Below are 23022 nucleotides of genomic sequence, written 5' to 3' on the forward strand. Positions count from 1 at the left end.
GACAAAAGACAAGCTCAAGATTAGAAGCTCTTATCAGGAGCTACAGAGATGGCTCAGTAATTAAGAGCACTTGCTGCTCTTATAGAGGACCAGGGTTCAATTCCCACCAACCACATGATAGCTCATAACCATCAGTTACTTCAGTTCCAGGAGATCTAAGATCCTCTTCTGACCTCTGCAGGCACCAGGCACACATATGGTGCACAGGTAAACATTCAGACAGGCAAATATACATTAAAACTTAAATATTAAAAAAACCTCTTATCAAGCTGGAGAGATGGCTCAGTCTGTAAAGTGCTTGCCACACAAGCATGTGGACCTGATCTTGGGTCCCTGGCACTCACATAAAACACTAGACATGAGCAGGAGAGAAGGCTCAGTGATTAATAGCACTTACTCTCCCATAGGGCCTGGGTTCATTTCCTATTACCCATATGGTGACTCACAACCACCTTTATTTAACTCTAGTCCTAAGGAAATCCAATGCCTTCTTCTGACTTCCATGAGCTCCAAGTATGCATATGGTGCACATACATGCAGCAAAAAGCTCATACACATAAAATATAATAAACAAATCTAAAACAAAACATCAGGCATGGTGGCACATGCTTGTAATCCTGGAGGCAGACAGGAGAACCCCTGGGGCTCCTTGGGAAGTGAGTTTAGCAGACTCTATGATCTCCAAGTTCAATGAGAGACCCTGTCTCAAAAAAAAAAATAATAAGTTGGGGAAGGATCAACAAGATGATTCAAAGGACAAGCATTTGCTGTGTAAACAAGTCAACCTCAGCTGAATCCATGGGACTGACTTAAAGGTGGAAGGAAAGAACCACATTAAATTGTGCTCTGTGGTACATAAGCACAAATAAACATCACAAACACACACACACACACACACACACACACACACACACACACACATCCACACACATACACACTCACACACGTCCACACACATACACACTCAAAAATAAAATAGCCAGGCAGTGGTGGCTCATGCCTGTAATCCCAGCACTTGGGAGGCAGAGCCAGGCGGATCTCTGTGAGTCTGAGGCCAGCCTGGGCTACCAAGTGAGTTCCAGGAAAGGCACAAAGCTACACAGAGAAACCCTGTCTTGAAAAAACAAAAACAAAAACAAAAAAATTAAAATAAAATAAACCTCTTATATGTGGAGCAGCCAGAGAATTAGTGTAGAGAGTCCTCAGAAAACTAAAACTAAAACTATCATAATAGTCAGCTATACCACTGGGTATATACCCCAAAGAATCTAATATGTCCTCCACAGAGATGCTTGCACATCAGTGTTTACTGTTGCAGTACTCACAATAGCCAAGATAATAGAACCAGTCTAGAAGCCCATCAATTGATGAATAAATATGCTATACATATAATCAAATTCTATTCAGCTGTAAAGAAGAATGAAATTAAGTCATTTTCAGGAAGATGGATGGAACTAGAGATGATTATGCTAAATAAAATAAGCCAGAGTCAGGTAAATGCTACAAGTTTTCTCTCATATGCAGGATCAAGATTCGTGTGTGTGTGTGTGTGTGTGTGTGTGTGTGTGTGTGTGTGTGTGTGTAGAGAGAGAGAGAGAGAGAGAGAGAGAGAAGCAGGAAGGAAACAAATGGAGAAACAAAGGAGTTAAACATAAACAAGAATTATTGGGGCAAATATGAGCAAGGTTTAATGATATATGTGGATGAAAACATCATAATGAAACCTATTATTTTGTACAATAACTTTAAAAAAAGATAGGAGATGTAACCTGTGGTAAAGTGCTTGCCTAGCATATGTAAGGACCTGGTTCAACCCCCAGTACCATGAAAATCTAATTCAGAAATTAAAAATCTCTTATATTATGTAATGTCTTATTTTACTGACAAAGGGATTAGAACAAAAAAATAGCAAAAATAGAGTATGAATTTAAAATTGGGTTTTATTTATATTTTTATACCCTATATTTTCTAACACATGCATATTATTTTAACTGACTTTTAAACAAAGGGGTTGAGGGCTGAAGAGATGACTCCTCAGTGGTGAAGAGCACCTTCTGCTCTTCCAAAGAACCTGAGTTCAATTTCCAATTTCCAGCACCTAGAATAACGTCTCACAATTATCTGGAACTCCAGTTCTAGGGGATCCAAATCCCTCTTCTGGCCTATGAATACCAGGTACACAAGTGGTGCACAGAAATACATACAAGTTAAGATAACATAGAAATAAATTAAATACGGTTGGAGGAATAGCTTTGTCATAGTATTTTCTGTGCAAGCATGAGGGTTAGACAACCCCCAGACTCACATAAAAAATATGAGACATGGTGGTACACACTTATAATCGCAGCATTAGAGGGGCAGAGACAAGGGTATCTCTGGGGCTCACTGGTCAGCTAAGATAACCTAATTAATTTGGCAAATCATAGATCCCAGAGAGAGACTCTGTCTCTAAAAACAGGGAGGAATGACACCCAAAGTTGTCCTCTGGCTTACATATGCATGTACAATCACACACACATGAACACACACACACACACACACACACATACACACACACACACACACACACACACACACACACACACCTATAAAGTGGGTTAGTTTTTGAAGAACGGTGAGCTATGTACTAATCAAAAATAAGACTATAAGAATAGCACATCTCCTTGCTATAGGATTACAATTTATATTTTTTCAAAAAGAAGAAATGTATAAAGAAAACTGTCATGCTCAAGTGGTTAGCATCGTGCCTAGAATTATAGATATAGCCTCATTTTAAGCAAACTTGCCATATAAAAACATTGAGAAAATGTAAATTTATACAGATCTATGTTGTACCATATTTTTAGTGCTGCTCTCAACTTGGTTATAGAAGCTGCCTCCCACCCCCCTGCAGTGGAAGGAGTCAATGAAGATACTCAGACCTGATCAAAGTGCTGAGAATAAGTGACTGTTGAGCTCAGTCATAAATGAGACATCTACATCGACCCCACTAAGGCTCAGAGAACATCATGGAAGAAGGACAGGAAAGAGTACTACAAGAGCCGGAGGATTTGGAATGTTGTTTTCTGGACATGACAGGACCACTGTTCTCATGAACAAACAGCTGCTATGGTTACCTACACAGGATCAAGCCAGTTAATAATTCCAGCATGAATGAAGGAGGGGCTCATGAGGCTCCACCTTTAGCTGAGGAGCTATCAGCAATTGATGGCTGCTGGGAATGGAGAGTTGTTTTTTCTTTAGGGTGCATTTGCCAGATAATAAATGACCCCATACCCATGCACATGCATGCAGCACTAATTGGACTCAGCGGGTTATAAAACATAAAAAGAAGAGGGAATGAAGTTGCAACAGGCATGTGGTGGGGATTCTGGGGAAGGCCAAGATACTTTGTATGCATCATAGAATTGTCGAGAAAAATTAAAGTACATTTTAAAAAAGCATTCAGTTTTAACATTTACCTCTCTGATTATTAGTAGGGGTGGACATATTTTCACATCAATTAGATAATTAAATTTCCTGTTTTATGAACTGTTCATGTTTCTCAGAAAGCATCAGTGCTTTTTAAAAAAATTAACTTGTAAACTGGTGTAGTGGCATATGCTTTTAATCCTAGAACCTGAGAGGAAAAGACATGCAGATCTCTGTGAGTTCTAGGACAGCCTGGTCTACATAGAAAGTTTCAGGGCAGCCAGAGCTACACAGAGAGGCCCTGTCTCAAAAAATCAACTTGTACAATTCTTTTATTTATTTATTTTTTATGTGTATGGGTTTGCCTGCATGCATGCCTAGTACTCACAGGAGCCAGAAGAGGGTGTCAGATCCCCTGGAACTGAAGTTACAGATGCCATCATATGAGTGCTGGGAATTGAACCCAGGTCCTCTGGAAGAGCAGCCAGGGCTATTAACCACTGAGCCATTTCCAATCCCTTATGTGAGTTCTTTTATTTTTAATTTGGTTTTTCCAAAACAGGGATTCTCTATTTAGTCCTGGCTGTCCTGGAACTCTCTTTGTAGACCAGGCTGGCCTCCAACTCACAGATATCCACCTGCCTCTGCCTCCTAAGTGCTGACATTAAAGGCATGTGCCATCACACCTGGCCATATGAGTTCTATATATTTAAGAATATTAATAAAGAGAGGGAGTTCTTCGTGAAACCTTCACATCACACTTTAAATATTGTTTGTAGTCCATTTAAAATTAGTCTTGATTTATAAACTCTAACCCACATATCATTTTGGACCATATAAAAGAATATATAACTCCCCAAACTTTGCCTGAAGAACTGGCTAGTAGGAAGAAAGCAAGGTTCTCAGACATGGTACAGAGCATACAGAATGTCAGAATTACATCAGTGATAATAGCAATGTGACCTATATACCTATCAATGAACACCTTTATTATCTGTGTATTATCTTCCCCAGAGTTCAGCACAAAGTAGGAAGTATGTCTAAGACTCATGTATGCAGATGGCAACATAGACCTTGTGTTCTGCACACCTACATACATACAGTAAGAGCAAAGACATAAGAAAAAAAAGATGAAGGCTTGGACATCAGACCTGATCAAGCATCATCTCATGCCAATTACATGAACTTACACAAAGGCACTTCACTGTCATCATCTGTAAAATGAGGATGATACTGGTTTCTACGGGTTGCTATGAGTCTTAATGACAGAAAGGGCAAGCACTCAGCCCCAGGACTAGTACACAGTGTGAATGCAAAGACCACTTTTGCCATAGGCCTTCCTCAATACTGCCCTCCAGTGGACAATGATATTCTCCTCCTTTGTAAAGTGGGTCACACCTGACATAGATCCAGGAGAGAAAGAGATTTCCCAAACAGTTATTGCTTCCCATTTATCAAAGAGATTTTTTAGACCAGATCTCCATAAGTAGGCTGAGCTGCTGTTGTGTAGGAGCTTCTTTCCTATCTATATCTACCTTGTTTCTCATCACAATCTGCCTTCTCATTCCCATTGAATTTTCCCAAGAACTACTGGCCACTCACTGTGAGATCCCTTGTTCAACAGAGCTTAGCCCTCATCCCCTTGGTTTACTCACCCACACAGTTGTCACAGATGCTACAGTGGGAGGCCCGGGGAGGTCGGAAGATCTTGCATGTGTAACAGTATTTCAGCTTCACAATCTGGTTGTTTATCTGGAAATTCTTAATACGAGGAGGTGGTCGCTGGCCCTGTGGCACCGCACCATTGGTGGCTTCTGTAAGTCAGTAAAATAGGTTTAATTCACTGCTATCCTTTGTTTGAGTCCAAAGTCTCACTATCTCCAAAAGTTATGGAGGCCATGAAAGGTCAAGGCTCCTCTTTTCCAGGCAGCCCTACCAGACTAGAATATCAACATCACACAGCACTCTCCACACATCTACTAAATGTCATACAATTTGTACAAATGATGGACATGTAAAAGGGTGTTTCTTCAAGGGTACTGGGTTGGGAGGGCAGATTAATTACAAATTAAAAAAAAACATGGAAAAAATGGCAAGAATCTGAAATTAAAGCATCTAACTTGACTAATAATCAGAGAAATTAAATCAAAATATAATCAAGCATGTTGATCACATGCCGTTAATTCCAGCATTCAGGAGGCAGAGGCAAGCAGATCTCCATGAGTCCAAGGCCAACCAGATCTATAAAACAAGTTCCAGGCCAGCCAGGGCTACACAGTGAGACCCTATGTCAAAGAAAACTGTTAAAACACAAAAATAGCCAGGTGGTGATGGTGCACACCTTTAATCCCAGCATTCTCAGGAGGCAGAGCCAGGTGGATCTCTGAGAGTTCGAGGCCAGCCTGGGCTACAGAGTAAGATCCAGGACAGGCTAAGGCTACGCAGACAAAATCTGTCTTGAAACCCCCACTCCCCCAAAAATCCTATTTCTACCTATTACAATTAACAAATATTAAAAAGAAGATAAATACCCAGTATACCTAGAAAAGGTCAAACTTATATCTTGCCAGCTACCATAATTTTAAATGTATACACTCTGTAACCTAGTAATTCTACTAGCAAAATTCAAAGAGAACTACAAAGCACGGTTATGCAATAGTATTTTAATAATGTCCTTTTTAATAGTGAAAACTACCAGCATGGCAGCACATGTCTGCTATCAAAGCACTTAGGAAGTATACGTAGTAGGATCAGGAATTTGAGGAAAGACTTGGGTATAGAGCACATTAGAGACGAGCCTGGGCTACATGAGATCCTGTCTCAAAAAAACCAATGTCTAGAGGGGAAGAACATGTTCAAAGTACATTATATACTAAGATGAAAGTGTCCTTGTGAAACCTAATGCCATACAGAATTAATATATGCCAATTAAAATAATATTTCCAGGGCCTGGAGAGTTGACTCCTCAGCTAAGAACATTTGCTCTTTTTGCAGAGGTCTCAGGTTTAGTTCCCAGCACCAAAATGGCAGCCCACAACTGCTTGAAACTCCTGTGCCAGGGACCTGATGTCCTCTTGTATGCCTATGGGTACTGCATGTACGTGGTGCACTTACATACATGCAGGCAAAATATCCACACACATAAAATAAAATAAAAACATCTTTAAAAATTATTTCAAAACCAAAAAGGAGTAGAGGCTAGTGAGACAGCTCAGCAGGCTAAGGCATCTGCTGGAAGCCTAAGGACCTGAGTTTGGTTCCCAGTGAAGAACAGAACTGACTCCTGAAAGTTGTCTTCTGACCTACACACACACACACACACACACACACACACACACACACACACACACCATGATGCATGCAGTCCCCACCCCAAAATAAATAAATAAATGGAATAAAAACAATAAAAATATGTTAAAATAAATTGTCTTAAAAAGGGAATCAACTCAGGCTAGAAAGACAGCTTAGCAGTTAAAAGCACACTGACAGATCTTTCAGAGGATCCAGGTTCAATTCCCAGCACCCACATGGTAGCTCACAACTGTCTGTAACTCTAAGATCTGACAACTTCACACAGACATACATGCATGCAAAACACAATGCACATAAAAATAAATAATGTTTTTTGTTTTTTTGATACAGGGTTTCTCTGTGTAGTTTTGGTGCCTGTCCTGGATCTCGCTCTGTGGACCAGGCTAGCCTCGAACTCACAGAGATCCAACTGGCTCTGCCTCCCAAGTGCTGGGATCAAAGGTATGTGCCACTGCTGTCTGGCTAAAAGTAAATAATTTTTTAAGGGGGTAAACCAAAAGTATCTTGCTTATATTAAAACAGCTATCTTCATATTAAAGAAAAACAGGAAACAAAAATATACTAAAAATACTTCTATGGTGGGTTGTTTTAAATATCTGCTAGTTCCCTTAACTGAACTCTTAAGGATCCCTTAATTACTAGGACAAAGGGTATGAGTTCTTAAAGCCACTTTGCGCTTGTCAAGCTGCTTCCCAGACAGACATATGAATTTGCATGCCTATCCATCCACAGCAGATGAGAGCACTGAGCCCGTGGCACCTTTGCCACAAAGTATAGCTCAAAAAACAGAGTATTTTTCAATTCACTTTGATTTTAAAAATATCTGCCATATGGAACATTTTCCCTTTTTTGCCGAATGGGGTAGGTGCTGTGAAATCAAACAATAACAGTGTGCTACAAGCCCCAAGAAGAGGAGGCTAGCTATTCCTAAGATGATGATGTAAGTGCCAGCACGCCACTTTAATATCTATTTACATATGCTTTCCAGTAGGGTATGCGGGGGTACAGAGTTCATGGCAGCATCCAGGGGAGACATAGGGGTACTTAAGAGCAAGATAAGGGGGGCGGGATTTCGAGTACTGTTTTTTCTCTAGCTGGATTAATCTTTCATCACTACTTTCTCATTCACATGTGGATTCTGCCTACGTCAGCAAACCTCTACTTTGCGCTTACCATTTTCACTGTCACCTTACCCCACATAGTTTTAGCTCAGATATGTGCAACCCGTTTTTCCTTTAGCTCAACTAAAACTGGCTGAGTTTTTCCAAAAATAAATATACTATAAAAGTAAAGGAAAACAGTTCAAATAAACAAACACAAAGCATGGCAGCCTTCAGAGCAACATCAAAGAACTAAAGGCTAGCCACAGACTGGCACTCTACTAAAGCAGATATTCAGCATTCTAAGTTCTGGGTCACAGAGCAGGGGACAAAGCTCATTAGTAGACTATGTGCCTAGCATGCCCAGGGGACTAGGTTCAACCCCTAGTACCCACGGGCAAGGAGGTGATAAAACAAGTCCTGGGTCCCTTTTTTCTGGTCTTATCTTGTTTTTATGTGGATTCAAGCTACTTTCAAAACAAAATTGAGAAACACAGTCACTGCTGCTGAGCTAGTGGGCTCCCACTTGCTCCTAGTACTCGCTTGCATCATTGACTTCTTCACAGTGGGAACTCCCAGGATATCCCCCTTTCTAGTCCTGGGATGTTCTGTTTCAATTCATGAACCATCATGGCTCCCGGTGGTGTTACATTTCAGTCTTGGAGCTGCAGCTTGTAAATTCTGAGCCTGAAATTGCTTCCTGTGCTCCTCTGAGTGGTTCCTGGTACCATGGTAGCCCCTTCTCACTTTGTGTGACCCCCTAAAGCAGGAATTCTTGGTCATGGATCCATGAATAAACTTCAGAAGATCTATGAAATTATATCCAAAGTTGTATATATATGCAAAAAAGAACATTTTACGGAAAGACAGTTTACAGCTTCCCTCAACAAGCAGATGTCTGATGGCCTCCTCCAAAAATGGAAAAGGCACTCTCTTGGCAGCAATTCAGCCAGACCTTGCAACAAACTCTTTCTTCAAAGCAACCCAACACGCAGAAAAAGAAAGTACATGGCTTTACAGGCTTACAGTACCTGTCTTACTGAAGTGATAGGTCATCGTTTAGGATCTCAGACAGAAAAGGCTGGAATGTTAGTCTGAATCTGGAACTACTATGATGATTCCACTCTCCTACCCAACAGGACCACCCACTGTATAACAACTTGCAAGACTCACCTATTTCCATTTCTATGAAAGCTGCTTCATCGGGTAGTGCTCGAGGAATCACTCCAGGGTCACTGAAACTGGTCCTCAACAGCGTGGCCATAGAGAAAAGAAAGAGCATGGCAGCAAACACAGGGATGGCAGGAGACAGCTGAACAGCCAGGTAGCGACACCTGAAGAAAGGAAGCAATTTGACTTTAATTTAATATATATCCAGTCATTGCAACCATGTCAATCTGGTCTCCACAACTAGAACAGCAGATCTCCAGGGTAAAAGACTATGTTATTCACTTCCTCTGAATATTCCAAACACTTAAGATGTGATTCTAAACACAAGGTAACCTCAATACATACTTAATAGCTTGAGGTCACCTATGGCATATAAAAACAATCTCAAGGGAACTCCCTTTTGCCTAAGATAACCCATGCCTCTTATAACTCATGCCTCTTACCAGGCCTCTAGGAACATTTTGTCTGCCTCAGAAAAGGTTGGCACTGGCTAGGAACAGAGAAGCAAGAGCCTGGACTTGTAAGCACCATAGGGTACTTTTGCTCTGGGAATATACAGAGCTTTTCATATCCACTCATCTGGCATTAGGACTGAGCTTAATGAGGAGGAGAAAAAATAGGATGAATCAGGAAGCAGGCTCACAGTGGCACACAGAGGGCATCTCAGCATGCTTTAAGACCAGTAAAAAGCTTCCAGGCTACTGATTGACTCTGTAACATCCATTCTTTTTGTCTCCTCAAATAGCTCAGCTAGTGGGTGATGAATGACCATCAGCAATGGAATAAGAAAACTCCTTAACACTACTTCCCAACACCATGTACACTTCTGTCTTCCCTCATAATGCACCTTTTCTTCTCCATATCCCAAATGAACTTATATTTCAGGTCCTAAACACATCACTGTCATCATGGCAACTACAGTTTACCAATACCAGGCACTGTGCTAACTACTTTAAACACCTTATTTCATCCAATTCTCACACCAAAGCTACAAGGTATGACCCCTTATATTTATTGATAGATGAAGAATTTGAGACTGAAAGAAGTCTCGTCTCCTCCAAAAGGCCTATGGGAAGCAGCATTTCCCCTTTCCTCCTGCCATCAGCTTCACTGTGAAAGCCTTTCATTATTTCCTAGCTCTTTATCAGTATGCTGATTTTTACCTCCCTCAACTTGACTTCTTAAGAGCAATAAACTGGTCTCACAGGACCTTGGGTTCAAATTCTGGTTCTACCAACTCCCAACTAGGTGATAGCTGATATCAGTTTCCTCATCCGTAAAATGGAGACAGTAGTAGTATTTTGGGGGGTCACTGTGTAGACCAAATGCACTAGTATAAAAATTGCTTAGAAGGACACTTGATGCATAATGGACACTAAATAAATGATCTCTATTAACATTAGCATCGGATTGTATATTTGCTAGATATTCATTCAAGTAAGGGAACAAAGAAGCTATCAATAAATACTTGTTGCTCAGAACTGACTATCAAACCGAATGAATGAGAGTATGTGATGTACATTATTACTGACCTATTTTTATCCATCTCCTCCCAAGGCACATTTCTCCTTGAAAACAGAGATCATCACTGGAGGCAGACTATAAGTGGATGAGCAAGGAGCAGAGGGAGAGCAGAGAAAGTAAGCAGAGAAAAAAAGCTTACTTCATCAGCATGGAGAGTAAGCAAGCTGCAGTCTATTCAGGGCAAATGTTTAACTCCAGGCTGTATGTTTGCTCTAGTCACAGAACAACCCCCAGGAGATACTTCCCTGCCTTCCCTCCACAACATAAGTGCACAGAGTGTGTGAGGTGTGTGTGAACGCACTGTTATATTAGGCTAAATAGTATTTATAATGGAAGGGAGCATATGTATTGAACTTGCAAAATTATTTCAGTGCCTTTTGCTCATTTTAAAATATAATTTGTGGTTTTAGTTTTCTTTTAAACAATTTACTTCCTTCTTCTAAAAGTCAAAAGAACATAGGGGTAGCATGTCAAGAACTGAAGGACCCAGCAAATGGGTTCAGGGTAACTAGGGGTCATGCATATTACTAGTTTGTAGGCTAGTTTCTTCTCCATTACTCCTTTTGCAGGAACAAATAATCAAAAAGTAAATTCAGAAACAAAAGTCACCACCACTTGCCAGAGATCCAAAGGATACAGGAGAAGCATGAATCTATGTTTCATGAACAAGTCAAGTGTAATCACTACACTAACAGAAAACAGCTATCTTCCTAGTCATCGATCATCTGTAAAATTGCTCTTCAAAACAAAGAAGGACTAACTGCCTTGAGTATAGTCTCCAATCAACACGGAAGAGGGAAATCTCATGGGGCACCACCCATACACAAACAACTACAGGCAACTTAGGAATGCTAAGAGTGGGAGAAATAGCCCCCATCCCAGGGAAGAGCCCTCTAATTGCCCAGGGTAGAGACCTCTAATTGGTTATCTAATACTAAACAGACTGAGCAAGTTGTGTGTGTGTGTGTGTGTGTGTGTGTGTGTAACAATTAAATAAAAAGAGGCCATAATTTCTAGAGGGAGCAAGGAGGCTCATGGGAGGGGTTGAAAATAAGAAAGGGAAGGGGAATGATGTAATTATATTTTTTAAAACTTTAAAACAGCAGAACTATTTGATTATCTACCAAAAAAGGAGGTTGTTCCTTTTTTTTAAGATTTATTTATTTGTATTTCATGTGTATATATGTGTTTTGTACACATCTAGGTATATGCACTACGTGCATGCCTGGTTCCCTTGGAGGTCAGAAGAGAGTGTTGGATCCCTGGAACCGGAGTTATAGATGGTTGTGAGCCACTATATGGGTGCTGGGAACCAAACCTAGGTGCTCTTCAAGAGCAGCAACAGATTTTAATCACTGAGCCATCTCACCAACCCCAATTCTTTTTATTTAAGAGAAAAGATATGGAGCTAGTAAAACAACCACCAAAGGAAAAAATCAAATCAATGCTGGCCTCTGCAAAGAAGGACCCAAGCTTAACTAAGTCCAATTCCAACACCTGCTGTAGACTAGACAAAAGACAGCTTCGATTTGAATTGTACTGCACCATCAAGGATAAAGGTCTCTGTAGTCTCCATACAGACTATCTTCTGCACCTGCTAAAACAATCCACTCTGTATGTCAACAAGCACACAACAGGCTCATTGTATTATTCTCTTCCCAGAGATGAGGCTAGTGCAGCCAGTTGTCCCTAGTAAATGGGCATGGTTAGAAAGGCAGATGGGGGACCAGCAGGCCTTTCTACTCCAAGTAAGAGGAAATGTCAAAACTAAGACTATTGTGAACTACAACCTAAGGTGTCTCTCTTCTAACTATGTTTAAATAAAAAACAGCATCCTAAGCAAGGACTGGTGGTGTATGCCTGTAGTCCTAGCTACTTAAGAGGCTGAATCAGGAGGACTACTTGTGTTCATGAGTTCAAGACCACCTTTGGCAAGACAGAGAAACATATGTTTTAAAAAAACTCCTTCAGTGTGGGAAGGTTGAGAATATAGTTGTCAAAGGTCACATAATTTCAGTAAGGAAGAATAGATTCAAGAGATCCACCACACATAACAGTGACTATAGTTAATAATAATACTTGAAAATGGTTCAAATTAGATTTTAAATGCTCTCTCCACAAGAAAAGATGAGTATATGCAATGCTACATATGTTAACAAGCTTCATTTTAACCATTCTACAACATATACATGCATCAACATGTGTTGTTCACTATAAATACAGTTTGTATTTGCCACTTTACAAACATTTTAATCTTATTTTAGTCCCATGGCTGCACTAAGCTGGAAGTCTATCTTTGACAGGAATAAGCTCCTTAAAAATTTGTAGTAATTCCCCAAAGTCAAGGTAACCTCAAACTTCACTAATTTGTCTTAGAGAAATACTTGACCTGCCACCGACAATCTAATCGCTTTTCAAACTCCCTTCTACTTTCCATCTATATCATTATTGGAATAATGATATCCAAACTCTCATGGAAACAGAAGTCTCTTTTGTCTTCCAAGTACCAGGAGGCCGTCCTCTTTCCAGGGGTTAGAATTTCCCATTCTTACTTTATAAATAAGCCATGTGCCCACTAAAGCATTCATTTCTGATACCTGAAAGGGCATTATCATTTTAAAATATCCTCTCCCAACTCCTTTACTGACCTCAGGCTTCCATAGCTGGTCTAGACTACTGGATTTCCATATGTTCCCATGAGCCACATGCTGGTACTGACCAGCAGTATCCAGCAGTGCCAGGCTAGGCTAATGCATCATGCCCCATGCCCCACCCCCAGCATGCTAGTTCATTGGAGGAATGATAGTAATGGCACAGACTTCAATTCACTTGAAAAAAAAATCTCAAAATAGATTCATGAGTGGAGCTGGTACAAGACCAAATAGATTCTATGTTAGGGCTCTGCCTCACAGACTGCAATCTTGGATTGTTCTATATAACACTCTGCCTCTAAGTCCCTAATAGCTTTCTTCCTACATTTTTAATGCTTTGTTTGTTCTTTTATCAGTGCAATCAATAAGCCAACATGTATTTATTGGTCTAACAACTGAAGAACAAGAAAAATAGGAGCTAATTTTGTTGGGGAAAACATAACTAACATATGAAACAGCTAAAGCATAAGATGAGACCAATAATCAAGTGTTAGAATGGTGATTCAGACTCTCTGGACTGTAAGTGGTCAGGAAAGAGCTCTCTTGGGGAGCTGGTGGCTGTTGAAACTGTTCCAATAGCATCTGTTAAAGATGGCTTTAAGGAAGAGCTGTGCTTTTAACAGCAAAAAGGGCCTAAGGATCTGAGCCCAATGATGCCCTTTTATCCAACATGATAGATATAACACTTCGCTTTAATTCCTCCCAGATATAGGTGGTTAGTTGTCTCCTTATTCGCTAGTTAGGGCATACATTGAAAGTTTCTGTTTCCACAAAATTCACGCTGAAATTCCAACTCCCGATTCAATAGCATCTGCAGGCGGGGTGAAACCCTTGGTAAATGATTATGTCACCTAAGTCTCCATCTTCACAAATCAGATTAATGACTCATATTAACGAGAGCCCCCTTGCCTTTGTATGATATGAGAAGACTGCAAGAAGACAACCACATCTAAGACGACCACATCATCACACCTGATTCTGCCAGTACTTTGACCTAAAGCTCTCTAGCCTCTAGAATTGGAAGACACAAATTTCTGCTGTTGAGAAAGCATAGTCTATAGTAATCCGTGATGGTAGCCCAAACAGACTAGCAAGACTACCTGTAGAGCAAAATAAGCATGTTAGAACTATCATGCAGAACACAGTTTCAAGGTTATCATAGCTATACCCAGAGTCTGCTGAAAGGGAAGAAGTCCCTTTAACACTGAAAACTTAATTGAAAATTAACCTCCAGACATTTTGCTACATAAAGGTCAGAGGAAAATGTATAACCTTCCTTTGCTTCAGTAGAAATGGATAACATTAACTAAATGGGCATTTTCTATTCTGTGGTGATAAAAATTCTCTTTTGAGGAGATACATACTCTGTACCTAGGTAAATTCTATTCAATAATTGTCAAATATTAGTTGTAATGACAATTTTTAAACTTCAATCATAGTTTACCCCTGCTTAAGAACTTGGTACTGCTGCCAAATATATATATATATAGTCCCAAAGTCCACAGACCAGTATTCCAAGGCCTTCCATTAACTAGCCTTATCTAATCATCATCACAAGGCTCCTGTCTTCTCATTGCTCCATTTCAGAAACATCCCACTAATTACACTGAATTACCCAGCTTCCTGATTTGGCAAGAGACACAAGGTGCCTCCTTTGTTCATTCTTAAACAATACTAGCTCTGACATCTCTGAGGAGGAAGACTTCTGAGGTCTCTTTTCTCCCTCAGTAAGCACCTCAACTCATGTCAGATTGCTGAGAACATCTTTGTTCTTTGTGCTCACCTTTTCCAAAATAGTGAATCGCATACTTAATTAAGATTCATTCTAAACTGTCATGGTGGCTCAAACCCACTATCCTATCACTCAGAAGACTGGGCCAAGAAAGATCACTGATTAAAGGCCAGTGTGGCTTACCAAGAAAGTTGCAGACCAAGCTGGACTAAGTAGGCCTTTCTAAAACAAACAAACATACAAACAAATGACTGGTTCTCATTCTTGGCTATAGTCCCATACAATTGGGAAGCTGAAGTAGGCTCACGTGGGTTCAAAGCCACTTGAAAAACATAAAGAGATGGTCATCTCAAGAAAGAAAAGACTATAATCCTCTGCAGGGTAAGAGTGCAGCTCAATAGGAGGACACTTGTGGGGCCTTGGGTGGGACAGAAAAAACAATATTCATCTAGCTGAAATTTTAAAAAATATTTTAAAAGCAGATTGACAGTAAGTAAGTCATTACCACAAAAGATGGGAAGAGAATAAAACCATACAGAGGAATTCTGGATGACAGAACCATTAAGAATTACTAAAGAAAATAAAACTGTTTTGGAGACTCATCTTCAAAGAACATGCATTATCAACAGTTACATCTAGGGTTGTAGCTCAGTTGCTATCCTGCCTGTCTAGCATTCAGGATGCCTGAGGTTCCATCCTCAGTACCACATAAAACCAGATATGGGGACACATGCTTGCAATCCCAGCACTCAAAACATAGAGAAAGGAGGATCAAGAGTTCAAAGTCATCCTCAACTACATAGTGCATTTGAAGTTATCCAAGGCTACATGAGACCTCGTCTCAAAGAAGGAAAAAGTTAAGTTTAGCTAAGAACTGTAGTAGACTGATATCAAAGAGCCCATTGGCCATTATAGCATTCTAAAACTTCCATTTGGTTGGTCAAGTACAGAAGAGCTGTAACCCACATAAAATGCAAGACTGACCTTCACAGAGCAACTGGCAAAGGAACACTCTCTTGGTCAGAGATCATGATAGTCACCTTTACAACTCTTCTCAGTCTCAGTGAAGGATGCTCTTTAGGATAGGCAATAGATTTCTACTATGTCAAAGTGTGGCTTTGGTCTCTGGAGTTCTGTATTTCCTTAAACCTGGTTAACTGTCATCAGATCTGCTTTTTCTACTGAGTCACAAGCACCCACAGAGTGTCTAGGTAAGAAGCACACCTTGCTCAATTTCTCTCCCAGCAATTTTCATCCTGGTATTCAGACCTAGGAGTGGCAATAGAGGCAATGATCCTTCATGAACTCACAAAGCATCTTACATTTTAAGTGCTCACTTAAAGACAGGCCACTGTGCTCCTGCAAGAACGCCATGCCAGAATGCTGTCAGTTTTCTATAAAATGCTCCTTGGTTTCCTAGGAGCATGAGCTTGGGAAATTCTAGAATTTGGCATCATATACAACTTTAATAATTTTAATGTCTTCAGAACTGCACAGCCAAAAGATAAGCATTCAACAGATCTTGAATTAGCTCACTTCTGTGGGCCTGATTTCCTAAACCACAAAAAGGATGGAGAGAGTCTCCAGAGCCCTTTATAACTCTACCATGCTGTGAGTCAAGACTGGAATTTTAAATGCATCCAGAATGTATTCTCCTGGCAACATTTATTGACCACCTACTTCAGTGCAGATTACCACAAGGGGCTACAGACACAGGAGATAACACCTGAGCCTGACAAAGCTTGAAGCTATACAGGACAAATGAAGAGTGTACACATAATAGAAACAGAAAAACAGCCAGGTTGGATGTGGTGGCACAGATCCATAATCCCAATACTCAGGGGGTGGAAGCAGGAGGATCAGGAACTCAAAGTCATCGTTAGCTACACAGGAAATTCAAGGCTGTCCTGAGATCCATGAGAACCCATCAAAGTAAGAACTCAGAAATGTAAGACATGTCACATTATTTGATACAATGAGCGAATGTACAGTTAAAGGAACTTGAAAGAGGAGGAAAATTTGGGTATGCTAGAAGAACTGAGATAATTACTAGGCAATAATATAAATCTCTTTTCTAGTTTATCCAGTTCAGTGACTTCTCTTCTAATATGCACATCGAAAGAACCCATGGGGACCAGTTTGACAAACACGGGTCTGAAAGCGCCTGTATTCAATTTCCTCCACATACATCACACAGAGGGCATCAACACCAATCATAGCAGCAAGGCACGTCTATGTAGGACTCAAGAGTCATACAGTCCTTCTTGCAACTTAAAAAGTCTCTGGACTTTGATCCCACTAGAAATCCAGTCAGACAGTTAAAAGAGAACACTTATAAGTTCATTCCAAAGACAATGTGTTTGATCCTTTTCCCAGCTCTATACTTCATCAGGAAGTTGAGTCAAACCAAATATCACAAAAGCTTTTCAGTAGTTGGACAGCTCACAGGTTGTCAATGTCATTCTGCTATAATGTTCTGGCATAAGCTGGACAGGGTTTGAGCAAAAGGACTTAAATATCGTTCCTTGTGCTGAAAGCTAAAACTGGCATCCACATGCACATTTCCTAAATGCCTCACCACTAGAATTAATCAGAAAATCCTTTGTCTTTATGCATTTTACACTTTTCACTTCACCTTTAAACTTATGTATACTTACCACAAATACAACTACCTATTGGTAATCTACACTCCCTTTTTGCACCTTCATGTCCTTTCAGACAGATACAGTTATGCAGAGTTTCAGACAGAGCTACCAGAGGTTTAACTACTTCATACTGAATTTCCAATCCGCTACAGCAACCTTGAGGGATGACCACCTAACTTCTTCAGAAACACTTCTAACAATTTGGTGCTAACTACTCCCAAGTGAATGATCTTTTAGGTTGTTTTATGTATTCAACATATAGCCTGTCCACTGAAAATTACAGATCCCTCCTTTGAACACCCAAGATTTGTAAAAGCAAAATTTCAAAGTGCAAGGCTGGCACTAGTACCAACACTGCACATTTTTTTTCATGAAGGGGCATCCACATGACTGACCAGACTGCTCAAGCCATCTGGCTGGTCCACAGCTATGCCAAACACAGCCATAAATCTGCTCACACTTGTTCCTAAGCACCTGCTGCCAACAGGACCTGATTGATAAAAAGCAAATCCAGATGTGTATCAAGATTTGAACTACCTTTCGGGTGGCAAAAATGAAATAGCTAGAGGAAATGAAGTCTAGCCTCACAGATAATTTAAGAATGAAAACAGTCAGTAATCTGTGAATTCAAATATGCTCTCCTATCACATCTTGGTCTTTTGGCTAAAATCAAGTGTAATGTCAAATGTCATCATCACCCACCTGAAATTAGGGACTAGATCATCTGGTTTCCTTACGTATCATTGCATCTTAATACTAACATTAGAGCCCCAGCTCTGTCCTCCTAACCATACTAGCCTCAACTATTTGGTTGAGAGTAAGTTATAGACTAATCAACCAGAAAAAAAAGACTCAGTTACTTGTTAGGTTGTTGTGCCTTATACAGCCTACCATTAAATAGATACAAAGTAGCCACCACTTTGATCTTTGATTATCCATGTGCCTGCATGCCCCCCACTACCTTTCTTATTACCTAAAAGCATTCATCACAGGAGTCTTCTTTTCTTTTCTTTTTCTTTTTTTCTTTTTTTCTTTCTTTTTTTTTCTTTTTCTTTTTCTTTTTTTTTTTTTGGAGCTGAGGATCGAAACCAGGGCCTTGTGCTTGCTAAGCAAGCGCTCTACCACTGAGCTAAATCCCCAACCCCGAGTCCTTTTTTCTTTGTTCAGATTTACACTTCCCCATTCCACTACTAAGCTAACACATTTACTTCCTTCTTCCCTCCCTCCCCCAGCCTTTAGTTTTGAAATATTTACTCTTTCAAACATACAGCTGGAACTCGGGGCCGTTTTACAAAACTTTGTGTCTACAGAAAAACTCCAAGAAATAATTTTGAAATGGGAGTCATCTTGGAAGAAAACTGATAAGCCTCTGTTGAACAGTAATTTAGCTAATTAGAAGCTTCATCCCATGGGCAGTTTTTTTTCAGAGGCCTTCAGGGGCCTAAGTGGAACAGATCCAAGTCTCAGTCTCTTTAAGCCTTCCAGGTATAAAAAAAAAAAGAAACCCCATGTTTCTCTGACCAAACCAGAGGTTTCCTGGACCCAGAACTACCAACTCACTCAGAGCCTGGAAACAAGTCTCATCTCTGTCATGAAAAATTCCAATCATAAACATCTAAGTGCAGAGATGGGGGGGGACCAAAAGGACAAGAGAGAAGAAGAATGACTGCAGAATTCAATGTTGTACTTCCATCAAGAAGAAAAAGAGGAACAAAGCAAGGAAAACGGAGAAAGAAGAATGAGCTGAAGGAAAAAAACAAACTGTTTTCTGTTTTCTGCCTGGCTGCACATGCTCACTTGTAGTACACATAAGCACGTGGTGCATGTACACACACACACACACACACACACACACACACACACACACACACTAAGCTGTAAAACTCAGAATGGAAAACAGGTAAGAAGCCTTCAACAGCCTCCCTAACTTCATGGAAAGCCTCCACAAAGTCAGTGGCAGTAACAACCGAAGGACCTTTAACGAAGAGTTCATTTGATCTGACTTTACCAGCCCTGTTACAGAGCATTATAACACCTCCCACTGCTGTTACTCAAGCCAGCACAGAGAAAGACAAAAGTGAGTCTCAATGGACTGCAGCTCATTTTAATTACCTACTCAGTTTGTCCAAGGAGCCCCCTCGGCATCTCCCAGCCACACCCCAGCATGGGAACTCTCATTTCCAGGTCACCCAGGAACACAAGCCAGGGCAGGCTCACAGCAGGTGTGGCCTCAGTATGTACACCTCTTGTTTCCTCAAGGTCCTCCTCTTAATACAGTAATCCCAAAACAATTAGCATGGCTCCCATCCCTAGAGTGTAGAATCATTCTCAGCATACCCAGTAGTCATGCCACGGTGCACTAGATAGAATCCAATTGGCCACCTTCCTGCAGCAGTGACCTACACAGACTTCAAACAGTGTCTCTAGTACCAGGTGTCACATCACACAGAATGCTTATATTTTTTACACTGAATGATTTTTGAGGGAAAGACAGAACAGCTCACGATTCAAGAGGATCTATATGGCATCCCCACAGTTCCTTTGTGGTACAGATGATACTGGGACGAATCTTTAGGTTTCCAATTCAGTTTGTTTTTCAACTTAACAGCTAGGTAAGAACTAGGGCTTACAGAAATAGGACCCAAAGTAGCAGATTAAGTGGATATGGTTGAGTGGTGTTGTAATAACGAGGGTTACTCCCAGACTTGGGAGGAGTAAAGAAGTAATTTGTCACTAAGTTACAATCAATGAAAGGAGGTGAATAATTAAGACAAACTCTCTTATTTGTCAGGGGTTCTTCCCACCAGTGCCATGAAGTTGATGTTAAAGTTCTTGGTCTTTTTATGGAATGTACAGCCCAAAGCAGTGAATTCAATAGACACAGCCTATAGACATTGTTCAACAAAATTATAAAGTCAGGCAAGAACCACCACAAATGGCCTGGAAAGACAATTTCATTCCTGGGACCCAAATTAACCATCACCAGACAACTGTATTCAATGAAAACTCACTCGAAGGCAAAGAAGAGTGTGCATGTCCCCAGGATGAGGAAGAGGGTCAAGTAGAAGATGCCCTTTTGCCGGGCCATCATGACGCGGCCATCACAGCAGAAGGTGTTTCTGCCTGGGAGTTTCTCCCACTTCCGTGTCACCTTCTTTCTTACCACCATCACAGACATGATTGGAGGTCCTGGTCCAAAACCGGAAGACTACACAAGAGCAGAGACAGAGCCCGGCTTGGAAATCACGTCGGGTACTATTGCTGTCACTGGGTCAAACATTATCAAGAGTCCTAAAAAAGGCAAAGGGGAGGAAACGTGAGAGAAGAATAACAAAATGCAGCTGAAGCCTCATTTCCCAAAGACTGCCTGGAGGAGTAGGAAGGGGAAGTTTGAAATGTGTTTCGAATCTGTGTTTGCTCTCTAAAGAGGAAAACAAAAGAAAGAAAAAACAGTTCTCCAAAAGGGGAGGGAACTAGTATTTCTTCAATAATAAATCCCATTTCCAAACAAATGCTGATGATTTGGTTAATCATGAGTCTTGGAAGTAAGTAGGAATTCTGTAAGTGGCCACCCTCATTACTATACTTTACCAATAAGTTAACTGAAGACCAGTGAGATGTGATAACATAACCAGGGTCACCCAGCAACAAAGCCGACCGAAGAAAGCATGCCCGCTGACTTCCAGTCCCTAGCACATTCCACTCCACCACAATATTCTTTAGTTCTCATTAAGAGACCCATAAAAATAATACTAGCAGGTTTTTGTTTTCTTGTTGCTGTTTGTCCCTAAGCAGCCCTTCCCATGCCTCTTCTACTCCTTCACCTTCTTTCAATTAACCATTCAAAATATTAATTACAGGAGGGAAAAAGGAACCCTCTGGTTGGGCAGGATATTCTGAGCATTCTGTACCCATACACACATCATATTTACACAAAACAGATTTCCCCTAATCAAACCTTCTGTAACTTCCTGAGTCCGAAAATGAAAGTCTTGCTGGTCTAGCTTAGCATTTGTGGGACTCTTAATAAACCATGTCACCCTGTAGATAAAAGGCTTCCTTTAACAGGAGAGATTCTGGAATGGTTGGCAACTGATGATGGGGTTGGCGGAGGGCGGTGGCAGCAGCTAAGGTAAGTCCCTTGAGGGCTCCCCGGGACATTTCCCCAATACCATCTCTATCCAGCATCCTGGATTTCCAGGCCTACCTAGACTTTGCCAGTCACTGTCATCCTTCTCTTCCTCTCAGGTGTGGGGCTGTGTCCTCTATTTACTGGCACCACATGCCCCATGCTGGCAAGAATGAGGCGGAAGCCTGCAGCCTGATGAGCAAGAAACCGCCAGCCAGAGATCATTCTCGAGCTAGAGAGGGCAAAGGTCCAAAAGAGGACTAAGAGCTGAGCTGCGAGATGGAAAGGTGTGTAAGGCTTGGGAAAGGGGAGGGGGCCCCAGAGGTGCAAAGATCACTTCCTTTGTGTAAAACTAACCTGGCCAACAATCTCCTCCTCATAAACTGAGCCAACAGGAGGACACAGACTAGGAAGGGGAGCCCAACCTGGGAGAAGAAAAATTAAAATCCTTCGGAAAGCCGCGACCGGGTTCAGCAGCCCAGTGCCAGAAGCCAGAGCTGTGCAGCGGCTCGGCCTCAGGAGGCCCGCCCTGCCTCCGCCACGCAGCCGACCACCGCCCCAGGCTCACTGGGACGCGCGCCACATCCACACGCACACGCGTCCACAACCTCGTACACACTCACACACGCCCCGCCACGTGTAGTCACCCCGGGCCAGGGGCTTGGCAGCTGGCGAGCTGAGCAGGGCGGTGTCAACGTCCCCGGGTCCCCGCGGAGCTGAAGCGGGGCGGTGGGGGGGTGCAGCCCTCCAGACAGCAGAGCCCCGGAGACCCCCCACCCCCACCCCTTGTTACCTGAATGAGGGAGATCGAACTCGGCCGGCAACTGAGGGCAGAAAGTGCACTGTCCCCAGGGATCGCGTCTGCCGCCAAAGGTGGTAGCGACTTCTCCCTGACAGGGAGGGTGCCTCCTCCTGACAAGGGGCCCCAATGGTCGGGGCCCTAAACCAGCTGTGGCAACCGCCCACCGCTGGCGGAATGGAACGCTCCTCACGTCACCAGGTCGCTCCAGTAGTTGCTCATCTTCCATTGGCTAACCGGTCACAGTGCCTCCATCCCGCCCCTGCCGCGTACTGCCATTGGCGACTTCGAACGCCACTCTAGAGTGACTCCGCCCACTCCCCCCACCCATCTCCGGCTACAAGCCCACCTGCCAAGCCACAGCCAGCCTCTCTCTGGGACCCGAGCGCCAGTATGTGAAGTGTTCCCTTCTATTAATATAGTTACGCAAAAGCGGAGGCGAAAGGTAGTGTGGACCGGGCAGGGGAGGAGCCAAGAGCAGCCTCCCCACAAACACACGGCGAGATGCTGAAGCAACTCTAGCTCACAGATCCGGACGCTCACACTGAA

The 23022-nt window shown here is 41.8% G+C and overlaps 1 protein-coding gene across 2 annotated transcripts in view; it reads right to left on the minus strand.

Moving 5' to 3' along the window:
* The window catches only part of Zdhhc9 (zinc finger DHHC-type palmitoyltransferase 9), a 36328-nt gene extending 13662 nt beyond the window's left edge, over positions 1 to 22666 (minus strand). Inside the window, exons 1-5 of one of the 2 annotated variants that reach the window (XM_036174952.1) lie at positions 22468 to 22666; positions 22032 to 22099; positions 20557 to 20836; positions 8997 to 9157; positions 5067 to 5225 (exon numbers count right to left, since the gene is read on the minus strand). In XM_036174952.1, coding sequence (XP_036030845.1) covers positions 5067 to 5225; positions 8997 to 9157; positions 20557 to 20723 — 487 coding nt within the window. In that variant the 5' untranslated portion in view covers positions 20724 to 20836; positions 22032 to 22099; positions 22468 to 22666. The remainder of the gene's footprint in view (positions 1 to 5066; positions 5226 to 8996; positions 9158 to 20556; positions 20837 to 22031; positions 22100 to 22467) is intronic. The other variant, XM_036174951.1, reaches the window with a different exon arrangement.
* Between the last annotated feature and the right edge of the window lie 356 nt (positions 22667 to 23022).

The sequence above is a fragment of the Onychomys torridus genome, chromosome X (assembly GCF_903995425.1).
Source record: "Onychomys torridus chromosome X, mOncTor1.1, whole genome shotgun sequence".
NCBI classification, from domain to species: domain Eukaryota; kingdom Metazoa; phylum Chordata; class Mammalia; order Rodentia; family Cricetidae; genus Onychomys; species Onychomys torridus.